The sequence below is a fragment of the Anabas testudineus genome, chromosome 17, assembly GCF_900324465.2.
Source record: "Anabas testudineus chromosome 17, fAnaTes1.2, whole genome shotgun sequence".
In the NCBI taxonomy this organism is placed as follows: Eukaryota; Metazoa; Chordata; class Actinopteri; order Anabantiformes; family Anabantidae; genus Anabas; species Anabas testudineus.
The window spans coordinates 4,112,443-4,134,095 of record NC_046626.1 but is presented as its reverse complement, the minus strand read 5'-3'; the positions used below and the strand labels follow the sequence as shown (position 1 = coordinate 4,134,095).

The 21,653-nt window shown below is 40.0% G+C and overlaps 1 protein-coding gene across 1 annotated transcript in view; it reads left to right on the top strand.

The window, feature by feature from the left end:
• The first annotated feature begins 916 nt into the window (after window positions 1-916).
• The window catches only part of pappa2 (pappalysin 2), a 67,836-nt gene continuing 47,099 nt past the window's right edge, over window positions 917-21,653 (top strand). Inside the window, exons 1-9 of the mRNA XM_026373658.1 lie at window positions 917-1,886; window positions 5,662-5,894; window positions 6,750-6,977; window positions 7,176-7,774; window positions 16,901-17,049; window positions 19,291-19,430; window positions 19,785-19,938; window positions 20,477-20,669; window positions 20,940-21,073. Coding sequence (XP_026229443.1) covers window positions 917-1,886; window positions 5,662-5,894; window positions 6,750-6,977; window positions 7,176-7,774; window positions 16,901-17,049; window positions 19,291-19,430; window positions 19,785-19,938; window positions 20,477-20,669; window positions 20,940-21,073 — 2,800 coding nt within the window. The remainder of the gene's footprint in view (window positions 1,887-5,661; window positions 5,895-6,749; window positions 6,978-7,175; window positions 7,775-16,900; window positions 17,050-19,290; window positions 19,431-19,784; window positions 19,939-20,476; window positions 20,670-20,939; window positions 21,074-21,653) is intronic.

Sequence of the window (21,653 nt, the reverse complement as noted above, 5' to 3'; positions counted from 1 at the left end):
GCACTTTGCAGTGCACCTCATTTTGCCCCTGGCTGCCCCTTTGCTTTTTTTTCGATTATTATTATTCCAATTCACCTTGCAGCCATATTTTGGAACAGGACGCACAAATGATGCCGCAGTGGTCAGGTAAAAAGAAATAAAAAGGCTTGTGCAAAGTCAGTACCGAGGAAAATCAGATTTCCATGATTTATGAATGCAAATAAAGTCCGTAATTTCCATAACAAAGAAGACATTTTCCTCAAAAAAATTCAATTTCTCGTGGTTTCAAAACTTTAAATCAGCCTGGCGATGTAAAAAATGCGTTTCTTTGCCTGATAGGTTTACTGAAAGGCAGACAGAAGTAGTTGGAGTATTTCTTTTATATATCAAGCACCTGAAACAAGGTGCAGATATTTTGCAGACAGTAAACATGAATGGAAAGGAGGCAAAGCTTCGCTGCTAAAGATCCGCGCAAAGTGCAAGAGTGTGGAGACCCAGTGCAGGGGCACCAAGAAAGGATTGAAGTGTATTTAGGTGAAAATCTAAATCTGTGATTCTTTAGACGCGTTAAACATTTACTTTATTCTAATTATAATTACCACATATAACATAAACCAAAAACCTCAAAGTGCATAAGTCCATGTGAGAAAGATCGAATGCGACGTTGTCTGTATTAGTTTGATCCAACTGGAAAGCACTGATAGCTCATCTTTGATCACTCTCCTGATTTGTTCACTAAAGTAATTTCATGTAAACTCTCCACAGAGCTGATTTTAAACAGCTTATTGTTGGGCGTAAATAACTCTAATAACTAAATGGTGAGATTTGCTGCTGACTTGGAAACCAGGGGCAGACTTTTAAGGGATTAAAACTTTATTCTCAGTGCAAAACATTCCTGCAAAATAAAAATAAAAACCTAAACCTTAAACCTGAAAAAATGTTGCTCATGAGACTACTGGCTGTCTTCCTCGTCGTTATCACCAACACGTGGCTGCTAAGCCCGGTTCAATCCGACGCACTCAGCCGGTACAAACGCGCCATAGCCCGGCGGGCAGACAGTGTGTACTCCAGGCTAGCAGGTGAACCCTGCACCGTCTCCGGCGTTTGGAGATCCCGGCGGCAACCCCGCTCCATCTCGCCGTCCCAACACCGCCCTCCAGCGGCCCGTCCTAGGACGCACACGAGCCGGAGAGAGACGTACACTGTAGCGAGCGCTGCTGCGGTTTGCGCAGGAGGGTGTAGGTTTGACACCGGGGCGCACCGGGTCAAGGAGAAGGGAGGCTGGGGAGATACAGACGATGTGGCACTGGGAGCGGGGGATACATATGCAACGCTGGCAGGACGTTTGTATGAGAAAAGCTCCACACATGAACAGAGAGAGCCACATTATGACAGCAGAGACGCCACACAGCTGCCGGGGACGCCTGTGCGTAAAGACGCCGCGCACAGCGCCTCCTCTTCGGTTCACGCGCAGTCCCAACGCGACAGGTTTGCTCGCAGCCTCGACTGGACGTTGCCATACGAGAAAGAGGAGAACTCTACTTTGAAGAATGTTTTCCACGTCACTTCAACAGACTCCACGGGACTCCGGGCTCTCTACAAGTTGCAGCAGGGAGATAGAGACCTTCACTCCTCGAAGGGGGCTGTGGAAGACGCGACCGAGGACTACTCCGGGGAGGTGGAAGAGGCGGATCCGCCAGCGAGCCTGCCTGTCGGCAGCCCCTCTCCTTGGGGGAGCCCAGTGCCTAGGGTGCCCCCTACCTGGATGACCGCCCTCTACTTCAGCGGACGTCGGGAGCGGCTGAAGCTGAAGCCAGAAGCAGGGGTGGAGCTGCCCAGGGCCAAGTTCAGCCTGGAGCTGTGGGTGAAGCCGGAAGGAGGGCAGAGCAACCCTGCCATCATAGCAGGTTGGTGTTCACTGATCATGCCTGCATTAAAGAGAGTTGTGGTATCCTACAAAAAGTTCCCCTCTGAGAGCTCATGGTCACACTGAGTGCTTTTTAATATTTCTTTCTTAAATCTCACTGGCCGGTGCAGGATCATCCTCCTATAGTGTCTTTAAATGCTCTGCTCACCTGCGTTGCTTGTTTTCTCCCATTCTACACTGTTGAGCAAATTTCACTCTGATATACAACGTTTACAGTGAGGCATGTGAGCATGAATCAGCTGCTACTGGGATTTGTAATTTAAGAGCAGAGTAGTGTGCTTGTGTGATTATGTTGTTAAATTGCAAAGTAAAAGTAAAAGAAACTGGTCTCAGAAGTCTGGTTTTCAGACTAAGGTCAGACAGAGTTTATCCAGAGTTTACCCCTAAGCTCAGTTTCTACTGCAGACATGGTGACAGTGATTAACAAATAACATGGTGATCAGATTTTCTTGCACTTTCTGCTGCCTGAATGATGCTGACAATTAGCAGGCAATAGTCGGCCACCGCTGAGAGCACAGTGTTCATGCCATCAAGTCCTCCAACCAAAACAGCCACATACTGTGGTAGGGTAGGTCATTTGTTCCTAGCCTCTCATATGAGCCACAGAACGAGCGAATGACAAATATCAGTTCAGTTAGGCTTGTTTTGTATTGTTCATGCTAGTGTATCAAATGCAAGACAGATGCACTTCCAAGTAGAACTTGGCTCATATATTGAATTATATTATTTTATTATGAATACAGTGCTCCCCCCATCTAGCTATTTCAACCTGATGTCATATGGAGGACTTTTTCCAGTTCATTAGAAGGTGATCTGGAGGAGTGGGTAGGCCAAGACTATAACCTCCCAGTACTGAAAAAACTAGGTGACATGGGCGCTGAACTGAAAAAGGCTTCCGTCGGGTGATGTCATGTGGAGGACTTTGTCAGAGGGAAGTTAAAACACTGATAGACACGTGCTCCTCAAACTACAACCAAACGGTTCCAGTTGAAATTTGGTGAAGTTGCCCTCTAAAAAGTAGCTGCATTTTGATATTGGTGTTGACTTTATAAATCCAGTCTTATAAATAAATCTGAGCTAAACGTCAAAGTGATCTTATGCACTGAAATATGAATTTATGAGCTCACATAAGTTGTTATCGTCCCTGCATAGCTGCTCACTCCTGTAGACTACTGCTTTGGTGCTGTCATTGAGGCTTGTTGAAATGTGTCAGCGTAAGAAATCAAACTGTCAAGTGAAGTTTCAGTGTTGAGATCTTGTTGGTATAATTTGCCTGTGTCCATTTCATGTTCCACAAACGCAAATGTTATTCCATGTGGATGTGCAAAGACAAAATCAAGTACACCTTAGTCTAACTACACCCCCGCCCCTCCATCCCACCCTTCATACCCCAGCTTAACCTCTTGATCTTAACATTTTTTAGGTTCTGGTTACACCCCCGCTGACAACCGTAAAAATCATGATGACTATAATTGGATAATGACACTGACAGTGATGTTACTGACAAAGATAATTTAATAATGCAGGATTATCATACTGCAGTGATGATGAATATGATTATTATGACTGGTTGTGATCAAGACACATTACTATTATCTTTATTATTATTATTATTATTACAAATTAATGATACAATCTGATATTAACACTCTCCCTTTCGTGACCCACTCTGTATTGTGCACCAGACAGCCATTAAACCTTAGCCAGGTGATAAATGCGGTTGCACAGCCTCAAATTTAGCTAATAGCTTCCACAATATATATAATGAGCTATCTGTTGACAACAATGTTGCTTTTTAGGCCATTTTTTATTATAATGATCTCAGGCTTTTTTATTCTAGACACAGACTCTGTGTAAATTATGTGGTTACATCACCATGACAAATCCCAGAGTGTGTTTCATTCAGTTTCTCTGCAATGTAGTTAGCTTGCCCATGAGCTTCCATTGATTTGGAGCAGCAGCTGCAGACACGCCGATCTTATGAAACCTTCATTTATCTTCACATGAAGATGAACATCACATTTTTCCAATGAACCCGAATCAAGAATGTAACTTTTGAAAAGCTGCTAGTTTGACAGAACAACACATACATCAAACAAATTGAAGAGGATAAAAGCTCTATGGTGCGGCACCACAGCTGTCCAGATAGTGAGGGAGACCACAAACTGTTACGTCCGCTCACATTTACTCTGATCAAAGATCTGACTCCATTATTCAACTTTTTTCCCCCTCATTGCTTCCTTATGCGAGGGCAGCATTTTGTGGCACAATCCTTTTTCTTTGTAGTGTCCTAAAGGAATCTGACAAATTATGTGAAAAACAAACTGCTATTGTTTCCTCCTAAACATGACATTGATATGGGTTTCATGTCTAATTGTCAGCGATGATGTTACAATGCTTCCATCTATTCAATGTCTTAAGCTCTTTTTTTACTGTTAAGGGTCACTGGGTTACTGGAGTCTATCCCAGCTGTCATTTGGTGATCACAGGGCCAACATACAGAGACAGACAAACATAAACACTCACATCCACACCTATGAGCAATATTTAGTTGCAACCTAACCTGCATGCCAATATATAACTATCACATTTACAGCACCACTGTAAAAATTTTAAGTATATATCATTGAGAACATCTCAACTTTAAAACAGGTGTAAATAGGTGCCTCAATAGTAACAGAAATGTCAAGAAAGGAAATTACTATAAAAAACAATGCAGATATATGTAATAACTTAGAGCCCATTTCCACAGCAGGAACTTCTCCTGGAGACCAGGAACCTTTTGAGGAACTTAGTTCCTCTACCTGCATTTCCACTGGAATGAAATTATTTCTAAAAGTTCAGGAACTATTCGGTGCAGCTTTTGATTTTGTTGATTGTTCAAATTCAGCACAGCATTTTTCAGCAGGCTAATTTAATACACTTGCTGTGACTTTGGTCTTGTTGTGGAAATGCAGATAAGAATTCCCTGGAGTTCACCCCTGGAAAGGTTGCTGGACCTTGTACTTCCTTGAAAAGTGAAGTACTAGGGACTTTCTGGTGGAAACAGGCCAGAGGTAAAATGGACACAAAATTCAGTTTTACAAAATCACTATCTAATTGAATTTGTGTGCTATCTGTAGCACCTTTACGATTTAATTTGTTACACATGCATAGAATAACAATAATGTATGATTGTTAGATTTTGTAGTACAGCTCACAGCATATACAGTATAAGGTAATGCACTTCGAAAAAACAATGGCTTCCTAAAGCTTTCCTTAACTGAATGAAAAAACTGGCTCACATCCTGGTAGACATTTTGCTACAGTTGCCCACTTTGCACACTTGTGCACACATACACATGTTAGCATATACACATGCACACACGTACGACATTGAGGAGGGTGAAGGGGTTCCCTGACCCTTCGCTGTCCCGGTGTTCGACATCTGGGGAGCAGATGTGGATCTGTGTGTTTCTGTTGCAACAGCAGATGGAAACATCAGTGCCTTGCCTTGGCTGAGTGAAATACCTCTGTCCTCTTTCCCCTCTCTCTTCTCTCCCACTGTCTCTGGCTCTATTTGTCCGCTCTGTCTCCGTCTTCTCTCTATCTGTGCACGAGCCTCTCCGTGCCTGCATGTGATGTGCAGTCCCTTGGAGAGATTGCTTGTTTGTGTGTTTATTTATTCATTTTCCCAAAGGCAATGATCATTTGTAAATTAGCTTTTCTTCCAGAAAAAAGTTATTTTACTTTTCTCCGTTTCTCTTATGCTGTAGGTGTATTTGACAACTGTTCCCATTCACTGAGTGAGAAGGGCTGGTCGGTAGGTATTCGGACTGTGGAACCTGCTGGAACCAAAGATGCAAGGTTCTACTTCACGCTTCGGACAGACCGCGCTGTCAAATCTACCACTGTCTATAGCCACCAGAGATATCAAGCCAATGTCTGGACTCACTTGATGGCCACCTACAACGGCCACAACATGACCCTGTATGTTGATGGAGCTAAGGTGTGTGGTTTTGGTGTAGGGCTGAACTTAGGTTCACACTTTGTTTTTTTTTTCATCTACCTCAGGTTCTCTGGAATACAAAGGTAGAACACTGCAGAGCTCATCTAGAACTATTTCCGAGGTCAAGAATGAACTGAGACATAGTTAGAGATTATGGTGGTAACAATTTGTTGGGAACAGATGTGGCCTATTTTAACTCTGCATGCACAATGACAGGTACAACTCAGGACTGTCCTCCTGTAATATGAATTAATATAAGGTGTTATTGTTAGGCAACCTCTAGCAGCCGTAATAATTAAGGAATTAGAATACAGATCAGAGGGTGTGGTGATTTGCATGGCACTGCATTTCAATAAGAAAACATAGGGTGCTACCGATGATAAAGAGAAAGTTGGAAAGGAGGCAATGACAAATAGCACTGCAGAGCTGCTGCAACCTGATGTTTGGCACAAACAGCAGAGTACCTAGTCATCACAGACAACTCTGTGTGTAGGATATCTGTGCTTATTAGTTTGTAGCAGCCTTGTGTCCTTTATCCAAGATTTGAAAACGGTAAACTCAGTGGAAAGCCACGCATAACAGCAATGAGCTCTGGTGTAGCATTTCACAAATTAGAGTCACACATTTATCAACATGATGACATGACATGTGTACTGCTGCCATCCGATGCTGCAGAAACTTGATTGCTATTTAGTTGATATTTGAACTTTAACAATCATTAACATGCATCAATATTTTTGACATGCAAGCTAATGGATTTCTTATTATTACACTATTAGATTATTACGTACTACAGAACGCCAACTTTATTTCTGCTGAGCTTGGCTTATGTTTTTTCTCTGCTTTTTCTCTTAGGTGGGAGAGAGCAATCTCCAGTCAGGAAATCTATACAGCCCTTTCATGAAGACATGCAGAACCCTCTTCCTTGGAAGTAACCAATCAGATCAGGGACACAGCTTCAGGGGTCATATAGGGGGCATAGTCTTGTGGGGCTACACCCGCTCTCAAGAGGACCTGCTGAAGCGGCCTCTTCAAAATGACAACAGCGAGCCAGTCCTGGTGATGTGGGCTGACTTTACTAATGTAACTGGCTATATTTAGTCTTTAAACTGTCCATTTTCCAGTCTATGAGACCATAACATTATACATTTGGAAGATTTTATTTTGGTCTTTAGTAGCATTACTTATGAACTTGCTATGTATTGATTGGAATCTAAAGTTAAGTGTTATACTGATGGATTCTGCTGCTGACTTTTTCAAATATTATTTTCTGACTTTTAGGTGGAACAGTTGTGGACTCCATATAAAGATGGTCTTCATCCAACAATTACCACCACTCCTGTGCCTGAACAAGATCTTGTTTCCCCATTCCTGCCACCTCCCTGTGGCCTGACACCCTGTGATAACACCGACATCATCTTTGGCTACAACAACAACTGGCAGCTCCGTGCCTCGAAGCAAGTTCGCTACAGGATTGTTAATCTGTCCGATGATGATGGTGGAAACCCCACTGTATCGGAAGCCCAGATCCAGCTCCAGCACCAGGCTCTGACTGAGGCCTTTCGCCCTTACAACATCACCTTAGATCTGAGTGTATACACTGTTAGAAACTCCAGCCTTCGACAAAGATTCATTCTCAGCAACTGCCGAATTGGAAAGATTGGTAATCGCCGGTGTGACCCTGAGTGTGACCATCCAAGAACAGGCCATGATGGAGGGGACTGCCTCCGACTGGGGCCCTGCTATAACTGGAAGAGACAGGATGGGGTTTGTAACATGGAGTGCAACAGTATACACTATGACTACGATGATGGCGACTGCTGTGACCCGGGGGTTACTGATGTCCTCAAGACCTGTTTTGATCCAGAGTCCCCTGACAGGTGATGTTGATAGTCATATGTGTATTATCTCTCTCATTTTTGTCTCCTGCTTCCAAAACAAATATAAATTTCTCACTTTTAAAGTTTACCAAAATACGGGAGAAGAATTGAGAATAATGCACACAGAGATACTTGAGGGACATTAATGTTAAACATTTGTGCAGGGAGTATTAGCTTAAAGACGCAATAGCAAATGGCAGTGACCGGCAATAATTCATGAATAAAAACATTGCTTCTGTAAGAGGAGAGAATGCCAAAACAGCACACTTGTGCGAGTGTGAGTGTGGCATTACTACGTACAGTGGCTGTACTGATGTAGTGGTGTGGAATGTACCTTTTTCCAGAACTGATCAAGATAATAGTTGAGTTGTTGCATTTGTTGGGGGGCAGGGAAATTGGCGATAAATGACAGTGGTGCTTAAAAATGTATGAACCTTTCTAGAATTTTTGCATAAATATTACCTAAAACTGGATTAGATTAGTAGTACTTAAACTAGACAAATTAAACAATGTGAGCAAACAAAAATATTGCCTTTTTCATGTTTTTATTGTGGTAAATGATCCAATCTTTAATATTTGTGTGTGACAAAAAGATAAAATCCTCAGCTTTCGGTAGCTGGTGTTACCCCCTTTTGCATCAATACCTTCAGCTAAATGTTGCTGGTTACTGGTATCACCCCGCACATAAACTTATCCCTATCCCTTCTATAGGTTTAAAGTCAGAGCTTTGACTTCACCATTCAAAAATATTCAATTTCTTCTGCTTTAACCATCCTGTAGTAGAAAGAAGTCTGTTTAGTCTCATTACCTTCCTGCATGAGCTACTTTCTGTTCAGCTTCAGTTCACAGATGGATACTAGAGGAAATTGACAATTTCCTGTAAAATTTGCTTGTACAACTCAGAATTCATAGCTGTTCCAATGATGTCAATTTGTCCAGGCAGCAGAGTAGGCTCAAATACGTTACTACAATGATGACCAACTTGTTTCACAGATAGAATAAAGCTGTTATGTTGGAATGCAGTGTTTGGTGCATGCCAAACATACTGCGTATCATTTAAACCAAAACGTTCTACTGGGTCTCATCTGCCTATAGAACATTATTCTAACATTAGACAGGCAGCAATACTCTTTTTGGAAAGCCGTGGTCTCCTCCTTGCAACTCTATCATGCATGTGATTGTTTTTATTGTTTTTGTTTAGACTGAGTGATGGAATCATGAGCATATCAGTCACTGAGAGAAACCTTTAGTTTATCACTACAGGTATGTCTTTGTGACCTCTCTGGCTATTACACTCCTTGCTCTTGCTGTGATCTTTTTTGGTCAGCTACCCCTGGAGAGGGTAACAGTGATGGTGAATGTTCTCTTGCATCCCTTTTTTCTGCCTGGTGAGCATTAACAACTCTTCTGTCAACATCAGACCATGATAGTGAAGATCTAGTTTTTGATTCTTTAAATAAGGCAGGGCCTCCCAGACATATACAAGATTGTCAACATATTGATTGAAATATTTAACTCTAAATTGTCAATTCAAATTAACTGGTAATGCTCCAGATTCACATAATTTTTCAGGTGGAGGTTGTTGCCAGTTAAAAAATTTTACAGAATTGCCCGTGTATCGATTAATATTAAAATAGCAGGAAGAATAAAAGGCCACATTGAAGGAGAGAAATGCAAAAGAAGTATGAGGGGGATTAATTTATAAACCAGTAAGGACATCATGTTTTTCCAGAGGTATAAATGGCCACTAATAAGTATTTATTTCCCCCCGTGTGGTGAGTGGGCTGTGCTATGAACAGCTCAACATGCTACATGTACAAATCGGTACGCTCACTTTCCCTGGTGGTTTCAGAGAGCATACTGTGAAGTGGGGATGATGGGTTAAGAGGCCAAAGTACACACTTATTTTTACTAAACAACTTGAGCAGCAGCCCGCTGCCTTCCATTTGGTCTGACAGACAGGCTCATGCAGAGTTCCAAATAGCTTGCATGAAGTCTCGCCATGAGGTCGTCGGCCCAGGTTCTTAAAGACCTGTTCCTTAATCCAAATTGTAACCACAAGCTTTACACTGGGCCGCTGGGAAGCAGAACATGGGAACTGGAGCTTTTTTTTAAACGATAGATTTAGCACTTGATGTCTAGAGTTGAAAGAGTGTGACAGCTTAACACAAGGATATATTATTTTTTTTCCATTTATATTTATAAATACCACAAAATGACCACTTTGTACCAACATACATGATTTGTTATTGCAATGTCTTGTGCCACAATCCAGGCATGGGGGCAGGGATGTAGCCAGGATTTTAGAAGCACTGAGTACAGTACAGTAATTAAATACCCCAGTATATGTTTATAAATGCGTCATTTATCATTTATCATTGATGGATTACTAGGGGAATGTTTGCTTGGAAGTAGAGTTAACAAATGTTTGTTTTATATAAAACAAACAAACAAACAAACAAACATAGTCATATTTTAATTTTGACCAATCAGAACTAGTACTAACACAAGACTACGGGATGGTACCCATTTCTGGGTCCAGTTGATAGTTTTTAATTTACTATATTTAAGTTGAATATATACAGTAAACCCTAAGATGTTTGGAAGTAGATAGCAAGATAGCAGATTCAGTAGTTTTATGAGTTTACTACTTAAAGTATAACCGTGACACAGGTCTAAAAAACGTACTTATCAACTTGTGTGTCGATTGTACGATAACACCTACTTGATCGTAGGTCACGATACAAGTCAATATACAGGAATAAAATGATGTCTTGATTGTGTGTGGTCTATCTGCTCCTCAACCGATAGGAAAACAAAAAAAGTCTTATGTTATGTTGATCGGTGTGTCATTTAATTTGACATCATGATTGGTGGATTAGGAGATTGCCACCTTTGGTGATCTTTCGTCTGGGACAGCCCAATTTTAACAAAGCATTCTTTTGACCCCCTTGGTGCTAAATCTGGGTCCAGAAAGGAGCAACATGTATTGCTTTGTTACCTTTCACATTGTGGTCAAGAAAAGCAGACTGTTGTTGGAGCAAGCCTCTCCCAGGTGTGAACTTGGACAGCTATGTGAATAGGGAACAATTGAAACACTAGTTAAAGTTAGGTATGAGTAAAATGAAAGTAAAACGTTGGCTTGCATGTGTGCGCTGGGCCATATGCAGAAGCTTATTTGATGGTGTTATGTTGACCTGGTATGAATTTAGTGGTAGAAATTCTCTACCCGGAGGAGAGGAGATGGACAGTAATGAAAAAAAGTTGGAAGGCAGCTCTCCACTCTGTTGTTTTGCAAAAACACACTGTCACTCAGTGGTCTGGTTCTTTGACCCCAAGTATATAAATTAATCAGTGATTCATTCTAGAATAAATTCAGTGGTTGTTGCAAAGAGTAGCCCAAAGAACAAATGATGAAATGAGAACAAACATATTCACCACACTTACCTTTGGGTAATGACTGGAATCAGTTTTAGGTTTGATATATGACATAGAACTGGAGACATCAGTGTAACGTGTTCATTGTGTTGTGAGGACACAAATCATGGCACACAATATTTTGCACAAGAGTCTTTCACAAGCCAGACCTCTCCTGTTTTGGTTTTGAGAGCCGCAATTCAAAAAGTCACAGTTTGTGTGTGTGCACTTACGGGGTGACGTAACTCCTGCAGTGAATCCTGCCAGAGTTCCTGTCTACGTATAAGCCCCCGACCCTAAATGAAAAACAACATTAACAGCCAATACACGGGAGACCAAAGTGTAGTCAAAAACTGGACCCAGCGATCTGACGGTAGTGTAGGTCTTCTGGAAAGGTCCTGACCCTGGCTTGTTGAAAATGCACTTTGGCATACTTGCATCCATGTGTCCGTGTGTGTGTGTCCCTGGATCCCAACTTGCAACTTTTGCAGGCAAAGAGAAAATTAATGGGAGGATGACATTTTAATGTCATTTCAGAAGCAGTGAACCATTTTTATGTTCAGTAGCTAAACGCACACACACACACAAACATACACACACACTCTCTTGTACAGCTATCTTTGTGAGGACATTCACTGACAGCCCAAACCACCAAGGTCCACTGCCCTGCATGATTTCCAACTATCCTCGCCCTAAGATACCAATTCACTCCCCCATCCACCCTGATTTGAAATGGTACCCCTAACCCTAACCTAAACTTAATTATATCCTTAACTTTAAAACCAAGTTTACACTCAAACAGCACCTTTGAAAGATGGAAAACCAGTCCTAACTCAGCTGGCCATACAAGAGCACACACACACACACACACACACACACACACACACACACACACACACACACACACACACACACACACACACACACACACACACACACACACACACTCTCATGCACACACACACACACAGTCTAGCCAGGTGTTCTGATTGTGGGACACTGTGCAGCTGCTGCTGGCCAGCGCAGGGCCAGAGGTTTTTGGAATCCAGCTGCTGTCACGATACAAGTTTGTTGCAGAGAGCCAGTTCTAGAGTGATGGCCAGTTACACCATAGCCTCTGGCATCACAATAAAGAAAAAGGAGTGGGAAGGAAAAAGACAGAGAGAGAGGCAAGGTTGGAGAGGGAGTGATGGGGTGATGGGGACGTCATGTCCATTTATGCTGAGACACATGTTCAGGAATTGCTCTCATTTTTATTTAGCAAGTCCTGGACTTGCCTGGGCTCTTCTGTGGAAAAGAACTCCAGGCAACATGCCTGAGAGAATAATTTCAGCCCTGTTTGGTGCTTTACATTCACAGAAATCTCATGCATGCTTATATTCAGGCTTATTCTGGTCACATTTTATTGTAGGTATGTTTTATTATGTAAAAAAACATAATGCTACAGTGTTTCCCAGAATGATGCACAATGCATTTCATCTTGTTTCTACATTTATCTCCCTTAACATTAAAATGCCAAAGGTGGTAATTCCCTTCCTAATGAGCATGTTAAGAGGACACATGAGAAGCAAATCATAGAAAAAAAAGTGAAGAAGAAATTGTGCGCTATTTCCATTTCCAGGCCATGTATCTTTTATAGTAAGCAGACTGTAACAATATCAGCGTTCATAAGTCAAGTTTTGAGTTATAGCTTCATCACTGAAAAAGCAAGGATCAATATCAGGTACAAAGCAAATCAGACTTTGTTGTCTATTGAGGCAAAGAAGTCTGACTGCTTTTAAAGGGGAAATACACCGCGCTGCCATCATTCTGTTTTGGCACTGATATCATAGTGTTTCTATCAAGTTCTACCAAGTTTTCAGTTTTTGGAGACTAAAACATCATGGTCCAGGCTGTGATTCGTGATCTATGTTGAAGATGTGGAATTGAATAAGCTGCACTGTAATTAGTCCCAGTATTCTCAGTTTGATAAGGTACAGTACAAGAGCATATCTAATTTTACCATTTAACATTTAACAGAATCTCGGGTAATGTTGATTTAGTTAATATTTACGCTTTGGAATAAACCTCCCTAAAGAGCAGGACAGCAGAGCTAGAAATCCTCCACATAGTGGAGTGACATCACAAACAAGCCTTTTTAAAAAAAGATATGATCTGTAACTCCTCCTTATAAACTTTCCCTGGCTTTGAAAGTAATGCTGGATGTGATTACTGTCAATTAGCAGGACATGTTAATGACAACAGCTTAGGTCAGACCAGACAAACACACTGCTTTATCCATTCCGTACATTTTTGCTCTTGTGGTTTCGGTTTTGGAAAGACGGCAAAAGATGCTGAATCCTACTCTTGCTACATCCTCATGCACAGTGTGGAGAAAATGTGTGTGTACCCACTCAGGTACCTGGAATAATAATAAAACATTTCTAATGGGTAATAATATTAAATTGTGTAAATATAAAAAAAAATACTAAATGCGGAAGAGTAGTGATGAAAGACGAAAATAAAACTAGAAGTGAAAATGACTAATTAAGTTTCTCTTCAACCTGCTTAATTTTGTTAAGTCTAATTTTCTTTCCCCAATTGAGAATGCAGCTGACTGACAGCAATTGGTGATGTTATCTTTGTATCCCTTTGCATTGCATAAGTAACTGGAGTTGCACTGGTATTTTGCACATTGGTGAAGTGCTAAAAAGCCTATAGTCTAACAGTCTACAACCTTAAACCTTATTTGGTCTACAACCTGGATTTAGAGTTTTAAAATTGTGGTGGACATGAATCAGCATTTGAAAAAATGTAATGCTGGCTCAGAATACACAGTACATGACAGCTTGCTGTGTTTGAGGCTGACCGCCGCAGACTGGAGTGTCCATGCTGACCACTGTCTACTACAACCAGCAGGTGATGTTATGGTTGTATCTGATTGGTTTAACCCTGCTATGGGTACAGGTTGGGTCAGGGGCTGATTTGTGGTTAAAAAAAACTGACTTGTCAACAATAAGAATTAAAGTGGACACACATCCACAATTTTTCATGGTGACAGTGCAAGTGCTGACTGTGCTCTGAACTTTCATAATTCATAACCATGGCTTTCACTTTCAGAGCTTTAGAGATGTATTATTTGCCAAATTGGCTTCAGATTTCCATTGAGGAATCTTCTTCAGTCTCAGAAGTTGAAGAGTCATCTCTTTAGTGGTCAGCTTTCTGTCACTTGTAATTGTACAGCCTAGGGTGATGGATACAGCACACAGCTTTGGCTGAACTCGGCTTCAGTAGTGTAGTGAGAACAGGGTTTCCCTGCAGCATCTTAAATCTTAAACCTTATTTAGTCAGGCAAAGTGCCTAACACATTCTTATTTACAGTACAACACATACACTTAGGGAACCATTGCATTAGGAGGAGGATTACACACATACAAGGCTTTTGGCTGCTGAGCAACACCTTTGGAGCAATGTAGAGTTTAATTGCCTAACTTAATTGTACACTGACAAGAGTGTATATTGGATGATGGGAATTACAGCTTTCTTATGTCATCTGTTTAGAGTTTTCCCAGCTGAAAGCTGAGAACTTACCGTCACAAGCTCACCTGTCTCTCCTGCAGGGTGTTGGAACAGTGTGAACAGCACTGAGCCAAACCTAAGTATTTTTAATGAGCAATCATATAAAATATATTTCTGATGTAAAAATGAGCATGTTTAGGCCTTTTAGGATTGAAGTGTGGTTAAATAATAATAAATTTAGCCATACAGCTGAGCTTGATCAAATACCTAAACTTTAATATCCGAACAATATCCACCAGTAACTGAAGTAAAGATTAAAGTATGGCTTAGTAATTTTAACAGTTAGCTCCACAGCTGAAATTGATCAGTCACATAAAACCTTAACTCCCTGCTTGTGAAATACAACATGAAACAATAATCCATTACGTTATAATCACTGAAAAAACACAGCTTGGCCTGTGCAAGGTGAACGAAAGCAAGACTTCACAAACAAAATTATGAATGATTCATACATTCAACAAAATGTGTTTTTTGAACTGACTGCCCAGTGCTAGACTGATGACCAGTGGAAGGAAGACCTGGCGGGGTTGATTTTTATTACCTTGCACATAAAGTAGGAGCAAAATTGCATACGCATTAGGTCCATTTAGGACACTATGATACTTCAGGAACCATCCGAGACTCACTTAAAAGCTTGAACTGCCTGGCAGAAGAGACGGACTCAGACCCTGTAGGTCCAAATAACTGAAAGGTGCCAAACCTTTCCAGCTCTGAAAGCAAAAGAGAAAAACGACATGTGACATCACTGCAGCTGAGAAAAACAAAATCAGCTTCACACATCAAAGTGCCTGCAGGGTAATTTATCACTGTCGGAGGGAGAGGGAGAAATGGAGGGTGATGAGCTGGGGGCAGTGGTTAGAAGTACCCTAACCAATAATTATTTAAAGTTACCGGCAATTGCTGTCTGCTAAAGAGATGCCACAGTATACAAATCCCTAAATCCACTCTCAAACTAACACAGAGGATCAGAAAGAGCAGAAATGATGTCTCCATGCTGAAAGGCATGTTCAGCAATAAAAAAACACTTGTTTTCCATCATGCTTTGGCTTAAATAAGAACATTTTAAGGATACGGCTGGTGATTTTCTATATTTTTTGTTATTGTCAACAAAAGTCGATAAAAAGACTAAAACCAACAATGAATTAATGTAACATCTGTAATTCAAAAACCAGATTTTAGCTTATTTATCTCTCCTATAGTGTTGTATACTGTAAACTAAAAGTGAGAAGACATAAGTCACTGTTAGTTTGAGTCTTTTCACATGATAACTACTGATGCTAGTCCAGCGCTAAAGAACAATTTACACATCCTGCTTTGTGCTTAAAGCACAGTTAAATCGTAGTTTGAATTAAATAAGTGGTTTAAAGTGGTTTAATGGTGTAACCGCTGCAGTAAATTGAGATGCAGTCACAGTCTGACATCATCGTGGTGTCTAAAGAGTACTCGTTTCAGCACCAAAGGAAAACACCTGTTTGGTGGACCATGGCTGTCTGTAGGGCCTTTAACTCAAGTGACTGATTTTGTCACCCTCATTCTAGCTGGATATTGTGAACTTTGACAGCCTTAGTGTAACAATATGCTATGTTTTATGTTCCGCATGTAGCAAATGTTACCAGGACAAGAAAAACACTGACATAGTTTATTTGTAGAACATTTCAATAGAAGTCAACCGTTTGAATTGAAAAGAAATAAAAGTGGTGCTGTTTAGTTTAGAAGAGTAAATTAAATTTTTATACACAGTTGCATTACACCAAAAATACATCAAGAATAAATGATACTCGAAAGTGACAATTTTGGATGCAATGCAAATATTCTCAACAAACGCAACACGGATGGGTGAGAACAGGGCCTCAAAAGTCACACTATGAAAAGGGATTCCACATCAGGTGATAATAAATGTGATAAAAATAACTTAAAAATTGGGTGCAGGCCACTCTGACAGGACAGTGCATCATAATGATTTACCATGACCATACACAGTATTGTCTAATTTTGGATTTGTTGTTCCAGCTCAGTTTTCCTTACTGGGGCACATATTGCATTTGTCTGTAGTATCAACTGTTAATTCTCCAGCCACAACTTGGCTTAAATTAAAAATGAATTTAGTATTTGAGTTTTGTATGTTTATTAATTTATTTTTCATTTCTGCAGGGCCTACATGAGTGTAAAAGAGGTAAAGGAGGTGCTACACCTGAGCGGCGCCGACACGCTTAATGTTTTCTTTGCAAGCAACTCAGTGCGTGAAGAGCTGGCAGGAGCTGCAACCTGGCCATGGGCTAAGGATGCCCTCACCCACCAAGGTGAGTGGAGCTACATAAAATTACGTTATAGCTGCCACAATCTCACTGCTCCTTTTATTTATTTATTTATTTATTTTTTGCTTTTGTCAATATATCCACAGTTTTCTTTCCTCCATTCACAGTTGTATTGTTCTTAGTTTCTCCTTTTTGTTATTACCCATCCTTTTAAATTTTACTTTCTTTGCCCTCTTTATTGTCGGGTTTGTCTGTATCCAATCAAGAGGGAGAGAGCAATTGAAGCTGGCAGACATTTACCCGGCACATTGCCTCTTTCCTCTTCCAATCATTAGTCCCGTTTCCACTGGAAAAGACTAATCAGCCCCACAACAACCAAACAAACAAACAGCAGTGTGGGCTCAGAACCATTGTTGCCACACTTTCCCAGATGTTCTTTATTTATTTACGCACAATTTCTGTGCCATTACAATGTAATAAATGGACATGTAGGAAACACATGGGGCAGATGTCCCTTTACAGAAAAAAAAATATTAAATAAAACACATCGCTGTTAGAATTCACACATCCTTGCGACCAAAAACATGTTTGAAACATTGCTACTCCACAGAGGTTTTTAAGTAGTTACACTAGAGCCAATTATACATTTTCACTAGCTATGAACAGTCAGTAAGGTGGATATTAAGTAGGTTTAAGGTAAAGAAATAGCACATTTACTGATGACATGTTTTATGGTAATATATTCACATAGTAAAGTGGTTACTGACTATGTTTAAAGCTACCCTATGTAACCTTCTTTATTTAGCAGAAATATGTTCCCAAACATTTCCACATCATATCTTGTTGTTGATGCTTTCCAAAACGTCAGACTCACAGAACAGCCCTGACAATAGTGTAGATGTATTGTCATTATTGTAGTTTGATTATATTATATTGTATATTATATTATATGTTGTAACGGGAGTGTAGATTGTGTTAGAGGAATCAGCTTTATTTACGTGGAATTTGCTAGGTGTGCTGCTAGGTGTTGCTGACTCAAAGAATTAATTTATGGTACATTTAAAAGATCAGACTATGTTGCTGTGAAACAAGAGAAACAGCTCTCCAACCATCTTTGTTCAGCGCAGATGTATTTGGTGAGTCCACTGCTGGAGGAGTGGCAAGGTTTTATTGTGTCCAGCAGCCTTTGTTTATGGCTGACAGAGTTTTTGTTCTAAATAGTTGTATTTCCTTTTTGGGATATCAACATCCTCTAATGTTGCTTCTTCATAATGAAACTTCAAATTATATAATAATAATAATAATTGAATTTAATATATCATTGTTATGTAGATTGATTGGCCTGAGATTGTCATTAACTTGGTGGAAAACACAGTTTTATTTTAATGCTACCATTTATATTGTCAGAGTAAATGTTCTATTTTCCAATTAACATGTTGAATACAGTTGTCTACTGAATGTCTAGCACATGACATTTGTTTCAGTTGCTCAGCATCTGTCCCTGTTTTAGAAGTTAGCGGATGAAAAGTCATCTCCAGGGGCCCAGTTGTTTACTATCTACATATTTAATGTCTTCATTGTTCAGTGTCTTCACCACTGAACATACTGTTTCTGATTAGAAAACCAATAACTGTCATGTCTGTTTTTGATTCTGCTATTATTGGCATGCTGCAGAAAATCTGTATCACCACTTAAAGACTATTTTTGTAAGCAGTCACCATAGCTTCCAAACCATAACTGATTTTTAAACTGCTATCTCAGACATACTTTTTTAAAGGTCTGGATTTTTATTTAGGCTGAATCTGCAATAAAATACATCCAAAATAAAATAAGATGTCCAAAATGGATTGTTTTTCAGCATCCAGTGTGCCTGCTAAGATATATTTTTAACTTTTCCAAATTTTGTTAACTATTTATGATCACGTGGGGGCCGGATTCTCCTGTGTTCTCACATTATGGACTGTCAGACGGAATCAGGCATGCCTATTATTTACTCTGCAGTAACTGTAGCTCACCTTTTAATACCATGATTTACTTATCTATGATACCTTTGGATGTAGAGGTTAAGAATAAAACTGCGTTGCACTTCTGTAGTAGTTAGAATCTGGATTTTTACAACATAGCTTCATCTCTGTGATAATTGTTTTTGAGGCCCCTGGAATCCTATCAAAAATATCTTATTTGAGTGATAGATTAACATTAATGTTGTGATGTATAGTGGAGTGTATTAATACATAAAAACTTAAAACGACAAACAATAGAACTAATGTTATGGATGTGAAATAGGTGGAATGGTGCTAAACCCATCCTACTTTGGTACAATGGGCCACCACAACACCATGATCCACGAGATGGGACACATTTTTGGACTGTACCACGTCTTCAAAGGGGTGAGCGAGCGGGACTCCTGTGATGATCCATGTCAGGTAAAACTGTTTAATTTTACCACTCCCATTTTGGTATAATGCTTGCACAGTTTTACATTTATTGATTTACAAAACAGAAAAACAATAACTCTCTCTTATTTATGGTAAGATCAAAAATTTTCATCTCAAATAGAAAAGTAGATTTATCCAACCACTATATACTGTACAGATGTGTGGTATGTGCCTCACATGAGTTTGTTGATATTTTCAATTGTTCAAAATATGAAGCAACAAATACCTGGGATTGTCTGTCTACTTTTTTATCTGGTGTCTATGAAGTGTGGATGCTCCTAACTGAATGGGGCTTTTCACTCTCCTGTTTATTGGGTACCCCTATATTTGTATGTGATTTAGGAGACCACCCCCTCCATGGAGACAGGAGATCTATGTGCTGACACTGCCCCAACACCCAAATCGAAAGCCTGCCATGATCCTGGAGCTGTTAATGATACCTGTGGAGTCACAACATACCAGGACACACCTTACAGCAATTATATGAGTTACACAGGTACCGGGACTGATAATTCTTAGCTTTAAATGTTAGTATGTCTACATGAATTAATGACCTACAGAAGAAACCAGATACATACACTTGGTGTATATGGAACAATGGTTTATGGCACTTAGGAATAGTGACTTGAAATAGACATACTGTGCAGCGTACTTACTGTATAACGTTAGATACAATTTGGTGGGACTAGAACAGGGCATATTTAGCCTTTCATCTATAAGAAACAACATGTGTGATGCTCTAATGGAAAAGTAATTTACCTTTTGATATTAGTAATACTTGTGTAATACACAATGCATCGGAATTCACCTGCACCTACATTATTGGGAATGTTTTAGTCATTTCTATTTAAGTGTTTTAGGGGTATTTCCATTGAAAATAATGCATTTAACCAATAAACTATTAGTTAATCATTCTTGGAGCTGTCCCTCCTCCTGATTTCTAACCTGTGATTAGGACTAAATTTAGAAGGCCAGTGCTTGAACCTGATTCCCAATGTTTACCTGGATTATTTTCTTCTGTCACATCGCATCAGATGACAACTGCACCAACCACTTCACTCCTAACCAAGTGGCCAGAATGCACTGTTATCTTGACTTGGTCTACCAGAATTGGTTGACAAACCGTCAACCTGCGCCCATCCCTCTGGCCCCCATAGTGACGGACCAGAGCCCAGATTCTGTGTCCATCTACTGGTTACCACCTATGAGAGGGCCACTTTACCAAAGGTATGTTTGTTACTCTTAGCTACGTATCTGTTTAACTGAGCCTTGTCTATTGTTTGCACTTGTATGTTTTGATCATAACCTACTGTAAATATTGACAAAGAATGCATCATGCAAAGAATTCATTTCTAGTTTTTAAAACCCATTTAAGCCTAAAAAATATTTTTTTTTATAAAACTTGCAACAGCAATTTATTTATTTAGCCTGTTAGGCATTCCTTAAGAAATGTCTTATTTGATAAACAGTGACTGTGTTTGTTTCCTTTTGTCCTAGTTCTTCAGTCCACGTATCTGGTGTCAACTGTGGTGACTGTGAGAAAGATGGCACTTTCCACCAGTATGCATACGCGGCTACCTCACCTCGTATCTGTGACACGTCAGGCTACTGGACACCTGAGGAGGCGGTTGGTGAGTCATAACTGCTGTGTGTGTTTGTGCCCCTTTATCTACAGAGAGTGTAATTACTATTATAAAAGTATCTATAAAAAATATCAAGATCAAAACCTTGAGTTTGAATTTCACCATGACTGAGAATGTTTTTAGCGATCCATTACTTGACCAAAATAGTTAATTGCTCCACAATTTTTTAATTGTTTAAATAAATAATGCCCATATTGAAATGAAAAACAGTAGTGATGAGGAGGCAAACTAATCTCTGCCAAAAAGTACTGATATTGACAAAGTCTCGAGTTCCACTTTTGTTTTCTGCCTCCACAAAGCTGATGAATTGCCTCCCTACACACACACAGACACACACACACACACACACACACACACACACACACACACACACACACTAAATTTCAGCTGTTTGTGAGGCTAATGGCTCCTGAACAGGGAAAAAGCAGAAAATCATTAAATGCTAATTGCCCTCAGCTACAGCCCTCTTTCTGTCACTCTTTTGTTGTAAGTGAGAAGCAAGAACAAGGATTATTAGGGTAAAGTGTTTGGGTGTTGTTCAAACATTGAACCTTCGTGATAAACAAAA